The 11,966-nt window shown below is 35.2% G+C and overlaps 2 protein-coding genes across 2 annotated transcripts; one reads left to right on the top strand and one right to left on the bottom strand.

Annotated features, from left to right (window-relative positions):
• The first annotated feature begins 1,391 nt into the window (after positions 1-1,391).
• On the top strand, positions 1,392-5,152 carry LOC110106766 (protein LURP-one-related 6). The gene is made up of 3 exons (XM_020836772.2): positions 1,392-1,646; positions 2,091-2,333; positions 5,021-5,152. Exons 1-3 carry the CDS (start codon positions 1,410-1,412, stop codon positions 5,150-5,152), a joined length of 612 nt encoding a protein of 203 aa, XP_020692431.1. The 5' UTR covers positions 1,392-1,409.
• A 423-nt stretch (positions 5,153-5,575) lies between these two features.
• Positions 5,576-10,033, bottom strand: LOC110106765 (serine/threonine-protein kinase RIPK). The gene is made up of 5 exons (XM_020836771.2): positions 9,600-10,033; positions 9,382-9,517; positions 8,091-8,227; positions 6,487-6,610; positions 5,576-6,397 (listed from the first exon to the last, which is right to left on the bottom strand). Exons 1-5 carry the CDS (start codon positions 9,972-9,974, stop codon positions 5,901-5,903), a joined length of 1,269 nt encoding a protein of 422 aa, XP_020692430.1. The 5' UTR covers positions 9,975-10,033; the 3' UTR covers positions 5,576-5,900.
• Between the last annotated feature and the right edge of the window lie 1,933 nt (positions 10,034-11,966).

The following is an 11,966-nucleotide window of genomic DNA, read 5'->3' on the forward strand; positions in this document are numbered from 1 at the left end:
TCGCCAGCTGACTACGGTCCTCCTGACTTACGTCGCCCGCCGACTACAATCCTTCCAACAAAGCGAATACGTCAACAGTGACTATTCGTATTCCCAACATGTAATGTACTTCATATAATGTACATCAAACACATGCCGTCCTCAAAGGAAGGCCCTCATTTGTAATCGACTACAATACCAGTGGATTCATTCAACCTAGGCTAGGCCCCGTGGTTTTTCCCCCCTTTTCAGGGGTTTTCCACGTAAATCTTGGTGTCTCATAAATGCTAGACCCTCTCTTCTTATCTGATTGCGTGCCAGATTTTCGTACAACGCTAAGACGATAAACTTTATATTTCTCTACCGCCGCGAATACTCCTGGACGCAACAATTCTGAATTTTTTCATTAATAAAAATAGTTCATCAATTTAATTTCTGAAATTAATAAATTTTTTGCAAATGATTTTCAAATTTAACGTTCAGCAATTCAAAAGTTGATCCTTGAAAGTCAAGAGATTACTTTTGGCATGAAAAAGTAATCCAATTCAAAGATGCTGCCTGCAAAGTGCAAACTTATTCCAATCAGTAATAAATCAACACATTGGAAAATAACATTTAAAGATATTCTAATTTTGAGTATTTTTAATAAATAATTATATTTTTCGCAAAAAATATTGTTTGATTAAAATATAATTAATTTTTTAATCAGAGAAAAAATAACTATAGTTCTTAAAAATATAACATAGGCATAGAGTAAGAAAATGCCGAATTACATTAATTTTAGGCTTCATCTAGGAAAGCTTTCTAACTCTTTTGCCTATCAGATAGTAGTTATAATTTTTATTTAAACGTTATTTTTTCATTGTTTTTTTTATTTAAATTATACTTAAAAGCTTCTTTTATAATAGTGTTAAACATTACTTTCTGGATAATAAAAGCAATAAAAAATTGTCTAAAATGAAAGGCGAATCATGTGCAGCCACGTCAGTTATACCGAGCCGCGGTACCAAGCGAAGGGGTGACGTGACGTTTCTGATTGGTATCTAGACAGCATTCGGCCGTGTGCACATAATAATTTTTCCTAAATAAAAAGAAGACTTAGCCATGATTAAAAATAAATACTTGATTATATTTTTCAAAAAATTATTCCTCTAAATGCAAAATTCTCAATAATAATAAAAAAAGAAATACATTAATAATATCAAAAGTTGAGCTTTTCTTTCAACTTTCTATAGTCAGATAAAGCATCTCAATCATTACTTGGGGGAGGCCAAAACCGCCCTCAAACTTTACACCAACTTTTGCCAAACATTTGAACGATAAAGCAAACCCTTTCTTCTCCTCCCTCGCTTTGCTTCTTAAGCTATTCCTTTGCTCTCTTCCTTCTTCATCACTTCAACTGAAAGCCAAATCCTTCTCATCTCTTAGTCATGGCTGAAGGATCATCAAATCTTATGCCTATTGTTAGTAAGATCTTCTGTTCTCCTTCCCTCTCAACATTGGTGGTTCGTAGAAGGCCTCATGTAATCAATGGAGGTGGATTTGTAGTCTCTGATTGCAACCAGAAGGTAGCTTTTAGTGTTGATGGCTGTGGAATTCTGGGAACTAAGGGAGAACTTGTTGTGAGAGACAGTGATGGATCCTTAATACTTCTAATTCATAAGAAGGTATAATAACTATTTCATGGTTTCTTCCAAGATAGATTTTCCTTCATCATACATTGCTCTTATGGTACAGTTGCTCCAGTGGCAGATAAGATTAGATAGAGCCGTCTTAAATGATTTGATCACATAAAAAGACTTTTTATTATTAGATCCAAAGGAGAATTTGACTCTTAATAAGGATTCATTATTCTGTGTGGACGCCGAACGCGTGCGGAGATCAACCAAAATGTGTCACGTCACCTTTTGTTTGGTACCATGGCTCGGTACCGCGGACATGGCGCGTTCTGGTTGGTCTCCGAAGGACTTTCTGGGTCTGATTTCAGCACATAATAATTCATGTAGCGAACTGTACGTAGTGGAATAAAGACTTGTTGTTGTTATATATGGATTGCTCTTCTTTAAGGATTTGAAGGAGGCTAAATTTTAATTAATTAATTATGAACATAGGGGGGCATCATTCAAGCAATTAGCACCTGCTCTCAATGGAATGGATATACAATGAATTATGAGGGGGCTAAAGACAAAGTTTTTAGTCTGAGTGACTCAAAGCCATTATTTGCACTGAGAAGGTCTACAAAGATTTACATTGAACCTAAGAGGATGAACAAAGACTACTACTTTGAGGTCATTGGCTCCTTTCCTCAGAGAAATTGCTCCATTGTAACTTCCAAGGGAATTGTTGCTGCTCAGGTAAAAATTTTATTTTATGGTTTATTTATATTTAAATATATTTTCCTTTTTTTAATCTCAGAGTATTGGACAAATTAAATAGTAGTAATCTAGGGGTGTCAATAAACAATCCAACTTGAAAAATTAGGGCTCGGGTTGATCGAATTATCATTCTGGTCACATTGGGTCTAAAATCTTGACACAATTATTATTTTAGTGTTGTTCGAGTTGACAAACAATCCAAATTTGGCTCAAAACTGACTTTATTATCATTCAAGTTCAATTTAAGTAGGTCGGATTCGAGTTAAACTGATCATTTTTTGTGTTAAGTTGTATGAGTTAAATTAGTCATGATAATATAAAAAATTTGCACAAATTTATATTAAAAACAAGTTGGATTCGAGTCAAGTCAAGGTTACAATAAACATTTGACCTTTATAATCAATATTTCGATTTTAGGTCAAGCATTATAGTTCGGGTCAATTTTGGATTAGACTCAAGCCCAACTCTCTAACCCGAATTAACATCCCTAATATTACACTCATATTCAACAAAAAAAAAACTAACTATAAAATTATATATAGGTGCAGCATTCATAAGAGACACCAGAGTTTTTACGTGAAAACCCCTAAAAAGGGGGAAAAACCACGGGGTCTGGCCCAATTTGAATGAATTCATTAGTGTTTGCAGTTTATTACAAATGAGGCCCTTCCTTATGAGGAAGGCCTTGGATCGAAGTAGCAAATATACATCATATAGAGTGTATTGCATAGTAGGAGTTGGAAGAATCAGTGTTGATACGTTTGTGTCGGCGGCAAGACCATAGTCGGCGAGCGAAGTAGATTAGAAGAAACATATTCGGCAAGTGACGAGGGTTGGAAGAATCATAGTCGGCGAGCGACATATGTCAGAAGGACCGTTGTATGGCGACAAACGTCGGGAGAATCATAGTCGGCGGGCGACGAAGGTCGCAAGGACCATAGTCGACGGGCGACGAAAGTCGAGAGGACCGTAGTCGGCGAGGACCGTAGTCGGCGAGGAATGTAGTCAGCGGGCGACGCGGGTCGAGAGGACCGTAGTCGGCGGGCTTACGAAGGTCCTTCATGAAGGTCGGAAGGACCGTAGTTGGCGGGGAATGTAGTTGGCAGGTGACGCGGGTCGCAAGGACCGTTGTCGGCAGATGACAGAGGTCCGAAAGATTGTAGTCAGCATGAGACGGAGGTCAGGATGACCGTAGTCGGGTGACAGTTATTGGGAGGATTGGCTGAAGTCCCGCGATCGTTGACGGATGGGCAAAATTTCGACGGCGGTCAGCGGACGGGAGGAAGTTCGGAGGCGGTCGGCTGACTGGATGAAGTCTAACGGTGGTTAGAGGGCTGGCAGAAGTCCAGTGGTGGTCGACAAACTTGAGGAAGTTCGGCGGCGGTAGTCAAACTGGTGGAAGTCCGGCAATGGTCGACGAACTGGCAGAAGTCCAACAACGGTTGGGAAGAACTCTGACGCTGCTCGGGAGGAACTCCGCTGGTGGTCGGGATGAACTCCGGCGGTAGTCGGGTGGAACCTCGGCGGTGGTCAGGAGGACCCGGCGGTGGTCTGCAAGAATTCCGGCGGTGGTCGGGTGGAACTCCGGCGGAAGTCTGGCGGTGGTCGGCGATAAGAGAGCTCCCAAACTCCTCCCTTCCTTTCCTTCTTCTTCCCCCTCCTCTTGTGAAGAATGAGGGTCTATTTATAGTTTTTTATGAGTGTCATGACTTGTAAATATGTGGAGGATCAAGATCAAGATAAAGTGGTTTGAATGGACGGTTGATATCGATCCCTTGATCATGGACCATTCATTGGTCACTTGAATGCCTTAAGGATTTCGGAATTCAGTGATCTTGGGCTCGTTGGATTCGTCGCGTCGAGACGCTCGATTTGACTATAAGCATGCCCTATTTTGAAACCGTTTGGTAATCCAAATTGTTGTTTGAATTCTTCAACAACGCTTCAGACCCTTGATTTGGACCCATTCGGGCTCGAATTGAGTCAAATTTGGTGTCATTGGGCTCGTCTTCTCGAGACGTTCAGTTCGATTATAATTTTGTTGAAATTGGAGTTTGGATGGTCTCAATTTTAATTTCTGAAGTTCCCGACTTGATTTTGTCTCGAGATTCGTGTCCGATCAAGATAATTTTTGGTGACATATCAATATAATCACTATTCATAAAATATGCCAAAAAATACAACATTTAGTTACAATTTTAAACATAATCTGATTTTCGTTGACACAAATCTCTCACAATTAAGGCTTCATTTCGGACAAATATTTCATTACTTTTTAAAACATCTTTTTAGTACAAAAAATTCTAATTTAAGAAAATTTTTAACTAAAATACTGTTTTAGAAAGCATTAATAAAGTTGTCCCAAATGAACCCTAAATAGAGAATCCGATCAATAAAATTTTAGTTATATTATCCAAGTTCCAAATAAAATATGTTTAGTATCTCCACTAAGCAATGCTTAAGGAAAGAAATTTTATCAAAAATTTTCATTAAATTTTCAGTTAATATAAAATTTAAACTCATTAAATAAATTATAATCAAATTTTTATTAAATTATTTTGATCTAAATTTTTTAATTAATAAGAGAATTTTTTGCCACATGAATGCAAATTAAAGTAGAAAGACATTTTAATTATTATTATTATTTTTTTTTTAAATGTGATTAGGTGGGATTCAAGGAGATGAATGGAAGCAAGGATTTATATTCTCTTGTGGTGCAGCCTGGCTTTGATCAAGCATTTGTTGTTGGAGTAATTGCAATCTTAGACTACTTAAATGGAGAATCAACAAGTTGCTGACTTTAAGATTAGGAAATTAATATATTTTTCCTAATTCTGTTTTTTCTTATTTTTATTATTGGTGAAATCTATGTATTTAATATTTGTTATATATTTGAATTTCTATCTTGAATTTTAGAATTAGATATGCTTTTTTTCTAGAATTAAAATTGTGTATGTAATCATATAATTAATTGTTATCTTGTTTATCATAGCTTACATTTTTTGAGAAAAATACTAAAAATAGGGGAATTATGTATAAATAATAAATTTTTTACATACATATTCAATGCTTAAATTAATCTATTTATTTATATGATGTTTAAATATTTTAAATTACATAAAAATATCACTAATATTAACTCTTTTTTTTACTAGTTCTCTTGTTAAGGTAATATATCAGAATTTTTAGTACAAAGTTGACACATATAGTGATCAAGATGATAGAGTTCTATATATAAAACACTTTACAATCATTCTCATTTGTTTAGTAAGGTATTAAATTACAATTAAGCATGCAAAGGAAGAAGCTGGGCTTGATCTCTACATTACAACAATACTTACATACCCAAACCTTTAGACTTCCTTAGCAACTCTTCTCTAAATTTTCATATAGTACAAAAAAGAATAGCAGCACAAAAATATTCAATGAGCAGCTCTTGAAGCCACATCATCAGACTAAGGCTTCGTTTGAGACGGCTTTCTTACCGCTTCTTAAAGCAGCTTTTTTAGTGCATTTTGAATCAACTTTGCCGTTTGGCTACTCTTATTATCGTACAATACAAATCCGAGCATTTGGATCAATAACATTGTGGAAAAACTTAGTCTTGTATCTATGTCCAAAATGGTGTCTTCTAACATCCTCCTTTGCTCCTATCTTCTCTTTTTCCGTATTCACTTCATCTTCCTCATTGACAATCTCCACTGTATACACAAAGGCGCCCATAGGGATGTCCTGCTTGAGCTCCAAAAGGGGCTCTAATGTCTCCACAACTGTCTTCATATCAGGCCTCAATTTTGGGTTTTGGTTCAAGCATTTATATGCCAACTCTGCTGCCTTTTGGGCTCCTTCTGCCGAATATTGGCCCTCCAGGCTTGGATCCATTATTCGATAAAGCTTTTGAGGATTAGTTAAGCAACGCTTTGCCCATTCAATAAGGTTTTGCTCCCTGCTTGGTCTCTTTTTATCCATGGATTTCCGACCTGTTAGCAGCTCCAATAATACAACACCAAAGCTATAAACATCACTCTTTGATGTCAGATGGCCTGCAGTTTATCAAATATTATTTCATTAAGTAAAAATGTTTATACAGTCATATGTATTATATATTATCAGTTAATGAATACTGTTTTACCTGTCATGATATACTCTGGTGCAGCATAGCCATGAGTGCCCAGGACCTGAGTTGTAACGTGTGTGTCATCGCCTTGAGGTCCACCCTTCGCGAGGCCAAAATCAGAGAGCTTTGCATTATAGTCCTGATACATCAGAATTCCTCATTTAAGTGCATCAAATCAAGAAGACAGATTTGAACCAAATACAAAGGATTCTTTTTGGGACGGCTTTCTTACTGCTTCTTAAAGCAACTTTTTAGTACAAAAAAAATTTATTTTTTAAAACAGAATACATGGGCTGTAATTGAAGTAGTAATAGACCTATTGAGGGGATTGTGACTTTGGACGATCAAATCATTAATAAGAGTACACGTTTTAGATATATTGTATCTATTGTTCAGAGTGATGGTGAAATAGATGGGATATTATCAATAGAATTCAAGTTGGATGGTTGAAATTGAGGAATATATCGGGCTTGTTGTGTGATAGAACAGTACCCCTCAAACTTAAGCGAAAATTCTATAAGATGGTAGTGAGGCCTGCAATGCTTTATGATACTGAATGTTGACCATGAAAAGAGAAGCATAATACTAAGTTAAGTGTGACAGAGATGAGGATGCTCAGGTGGATGAGTGGCTTTATCCTTAGAGATAAGATACGAAATGAGCATATACGTGAAAAGGTTGGAGTAGCTCCAGTAGAAGATAAGATTAGAGAGAGCAACCTTAGATGGTTTGGTCACATAAAACGGCGGCCTTCCAATGACCCGGTTAGGAGAGTAGATGTATTAGATTTGACTTATGTTAAGAAATGTAGAGGCATACCTAAAAAGACTTGGTTAGAAAATACTAGGAATGAGCTTTCTTTATAGATTTAAATGAGAATTTGACTTTTAATAGGACACAATGGAGAAAAAGGATTCATGTAGCCAACCCCACGTAGTGGAATAAAGGCTTGATGTTGTTGTACTAAAAAGTTGCTTTAAGATGCAATAAGAAAACCGTCCCAAACGAGAGGTGGTACTTTTTTGTAAAAATAGATGTAGAATTATTGTTGAATGTTGAACAAATGTTTGTTTTTTAAAAGCTATTGCGATTAATTTTGTTGAAGTCAGATAACAACTTTCTTATAATTACCACTGTTTAACAGCTAAATATAAATCAAGAAAGAAGCTGTCTAGAATGCTAAGCTCCCAAAAAAAATTGCCTCAAATAAAATAAATTATTTTGTGCAGATTACGGACCGTTCGGAGGCGAATTACAACGCACTATGTCACCCGGTACACAGTAGTACCGAGTACTGGTACTCAACAAATGGGTGATGTGGCGCGCTATGATTCAGACTCTGGACGATGTCCGGATTCCACACAGAATAATTAATCATCAAGCATACAGCTTTCTCATTGATTTGCTTTCTAGATCTATGTCACACTTCCATTTGACTACTACTTTCTTTCTTTCTTTCATTCTTTTTCAAAAACTTTTTTGATGGAAAGATGTTACAACAAGAAAGAAGCAGCCAAATAAAATTATCTTCTCTCTAAGAAAATAAGACAGCAAGAAGAGAAAGCTATCCCAAGCAGACTCTTAAGTCTTAAAGTCAAGAAATAGAAATTTATAATTACCGAGTCTAATAATATATTAGATCCTTTGAAGTCTCTGTAGATCACAGGGTTCTCAGCTTCATGAAGGAAAGAGAGACCCTTTGCTGCTCCAACTGCAATCTTTAGCCTCGTCAACCATGGCAGCGAATCCATAACCCCTGTAATTAAGCATAAATAGCAAGAGTTTAAGCTCACTAAATTGCCTTTAACCAAGTAGATTTAATAATATTTTTTTGTTATTTTTTAAATAACTTTTAAAAGAAGAAATATTCTATAATGCTCAAACTAATTTTCAAAAAATAAATTTTTGAAAAAAATTATCAATAAGTATAACTCTTTTTTCTCAATAAAACTTTAAAAATAAAAAAATTATAATTAAAAAAAAGAAACCAATCTATGAAATAAAAATATATAAAAAAAATATATCTGCTGCCTTAAATAAAATAAAAAAAGATGGCTGGAGTAGTTGTGCAAGTTGCAAGAGAAAAAGATGGCTGGAGTAGTTGTGCAAGTTGCAAGAGAAAGATGGCCCGTTTGTGAACCAGTCTTTGCCTACTTACCGTGTGATTGAAATTTGAAGCTTCTATTTTCTCTAAGTTTGGTCAGTTGACACAATCATATATAGACTTTTCAATTAAATTTTAAACGAAATCAAAGATCAAAATTATCCTCTAATTATTTATAAATAATCAAAATTATCTCTAATTATTTAAAAGTTTAATCCATTGACTTTTTAAAGCTTCATTTGGGACGATTTTTTTATTGCTTCTTAAAATAGAATTTCAGTAAAATATTAAAATTTTTGTATTGAAATTTTGTTTTAGTAAGCAATAAAAAAGTCGTGGCTTCGTTTGGGACGACTTTTTTATTATTTCTTAAAACAGTTTTCTACTATAAATTTTTTTAATTTTAGTACAAAAAAAAATTGTTGTTAAAAGCAGCGAGAAAGCCGTCCCAAACTAAGCCTAAATTGAGACCTAAATGATCCCGCAAATGACTAAGGCTTTGTTTGGGACGACTTTTTTACTGCTTCCTAAAGCAGCTTTTTAGTATAAAAATTTTAATTTTTAAACTAGAAAACTGTTTCAAGAAGCAATAAAAAAACTATCTCAAACGAAACCTAATTGAATTCACATTTAAAAAAACGAGCACCAAATTATTTAACTCGTATATTTGTACATGATACAACCAATTATTAAAAATTTAATTATATATATATATATAATATTTCAGCGTAAATTTGAATAATTAATCAAATTTGTAAAAAAAAAATCAAAATAAAATATAAAAAATAAGAAAAATAATTACTTACTCTTAAATAAATGGTTCTCCAAACTCCCCTTTGACATGTACTCATACACAAGCAGCCGGTTCTCAGTCTCACAGCAATATCCGATCAACTTCACCAAATTCGGATGACTCAATTGCCCAAGAAATATAATCTCAGCCTAATCATTAAAACAAAAGTAATTAATTAAATATTAATCACCATATAACCCAATCTTAATTACTAATTAATCTACCACTCACCAGCCATTCCTTGTGCCCCTGAGAACCTTCAGGATCAAGCTGCTTTACGGCCACGGTCTGCGGCGTCAACCCCGGCCGGAGCTTATCGTCGACAAAACCTTTGTAAACCGGACCGAACCCGCCCGAGCCGATGAAGTTACTCATACAGAAGCCTCTGGTTACGGCTTTGAGCTCTTCCATGGTGAAAGCATGAAGGTCGGAGCCTGGTAAGGAAAGGGAGATACCTTCGGTTTTGTCGAAATCTAAGTTGGGGATCGCCGGCGGCGACATTCCTGCGGCGGATATCCGCCGGCGGGAATGTTTCTTCTTCGTCGGTTTGCTGCTTCCGCCGCCGTAGCAGGCAGCGAAGAGGGATTTTAAAGAGAGATTTGGCATATTCGGATGGGGAAATTACTGAAGATTTGGTTGTGGTAATTAAGAGGATAAGTCTTGGTTTTATAGAGAGAAAGAGAGGGAGGACGTTGGCGCGTTGGCGCGTTTGCGAGTGTAGATTGACGGAGAAATTAGAACTGAAGAAAAGAAAAGGAAACAGTGGGTGTAAGGGCGTCCCAACCTAAAATCTCATTTTTTGCTTCAAAATATCGTGAAACTAAAAAATGTCTTAATTCATCTTCAATCAAACTCCATTTTGCCCCGTAACGATCATTCTTTTCTCTCGTACTTTTCATCAGCAAGTTTAGTAAAGACGAAAAAATGACGAAGATGAACAGTGCTTGGCGTTGCACTGTTCATCCGCGATCAAATTGCGTAAGAATTACCGCTCGGTTGGAACAATGGAAGAACGAAAAACAATTGTTTATCGTTCTATTGGAGATGCTCTAACTGCCCTTTTCGTGAAATTGGGGATTTTTTGGGCTTAGAATGTTCTTTAAGCTTCTCAGTTAAGTGTTTGATTTGGATAGGAATTTTCTTGCGTTAAAGTTGAAAAATAAAACCCTAGAAGCAGCCCTCTTAGGACTTATGAACTGGGAAAACATATGATTATTATTTTTATTTTATTTTTTGGAAAAATTTGGAGATGTGAGATTTTTTACTTAAAAATTTTAGGAAAGACAAAATTATGAGGTTTAACTCAGTTGAAGTGATTCACATTTATGTAAGATATATATAATATGTTATAAATTATGTGCTTTCTTATAAATAAAGAAAACATTGATATAATATAGTAGATATGATTGTGGAAGATGAATTTCATGGTGGAAATAGAAAAAGCATTGAGGTGTTAGAATTTTCATTAATAGAGCATCAGTAGTAAACACAACCGTTCTCATTAAAAGAGAGGAGACCATCATCATCCAAGAAGATAGGCATCAGCTCTGGTAGAGAGCTTGCCAACGTTAGTGTTGATGTCTACGACAGACTTGAGATTTGTTTGTTGCAATTGGTGCTCGTGTTGGTGTTGATGGTGAAAGTTAGGTTTGATAACAATAGCGTGCATCAAGGTTAATCTCAATAGCATATTTAACTTTTGTTGGTGGCCATGGTTGCTCGTGTTGGTGTTAAATGTGGGAGTTGATTTGGTAACGACAATTTGGAGTTGATAAAGGATGTTTTGCCATATTGGCAACAACGATCATTGGTGTTGGTGTTGATAATGGGTTTATGATATTGGTGATCATGAGCGACAATTTTTGTGTTGATGGCTTACCATGTGAAGATGGCAAGCATAGTTCATAATGACATGTATCAAAGTTATTGGTGATGACAAGCTTTTAGTAGCTAAGGTGGATCTCGATCTTAGTGGCAATGGTGGGATTCAGTATTGATGACAATAGCAGGCATCGAGTGTTGGCAGGTAGGGCTCTAGATTTTGTTATTTGGAATTATTCGTCTTATGTCATCTCAGCTCTCAGAATGAATGAAGGCATGATCTATTTATAGAATTTTTTGTTAAAATTTTTTGAGTTTTTTGCCAAAATATCAAGTGTCGACAAATGGCCCAAAATGTTCTCATTAAATATTTAATATTTTTCAAATATTTAAGTATCCTAATGACATCATAATGTGATTATTTTGAGCTTGTTAGATTTGTTTTATCAATATGCATGTTTTCACTATGATTTTGCTAAAAACTAAGTTGAATGATTTTAATGTTGATTTCAAAAGTTTTTTTTTAATATATAAACACTTTGCAATTTGAGAATAATGTTAATATCCATACTTGAAGGGACAAAATTATTTGTGGTGTATAAGTTTTAGTAAAGTATAAGAAAATAAATGTTATTATGTATATAATTTTCATAGCAATTTATAACAAAAATCATTGGAAAAAAACCGGTCTAATTTTTTTATGCTTTAATTTGTTTAAATTAAAACATAATCAAGTCACTAATTAATTACTAATTGGTAACTAGTTAGGCCATCTTT

The sequence above is a fragment of the Dendrobium catenatum genome, unplaced genomic scaffold (assembly GCF_001605985.2).
Source record: "Dendrobium catenatum unplaced genomic scaffold, ASM160598v2 fragScaff_scaffold_1348, whole genome shotgun sequence".
NCBI classification, from domain to species: Eukaryota; Viridiplantae; Streptophyta; class Magnoliopsida; order Asparagales; family Orchidaceae; genus Dendrobium; species Dendrobium catenatum.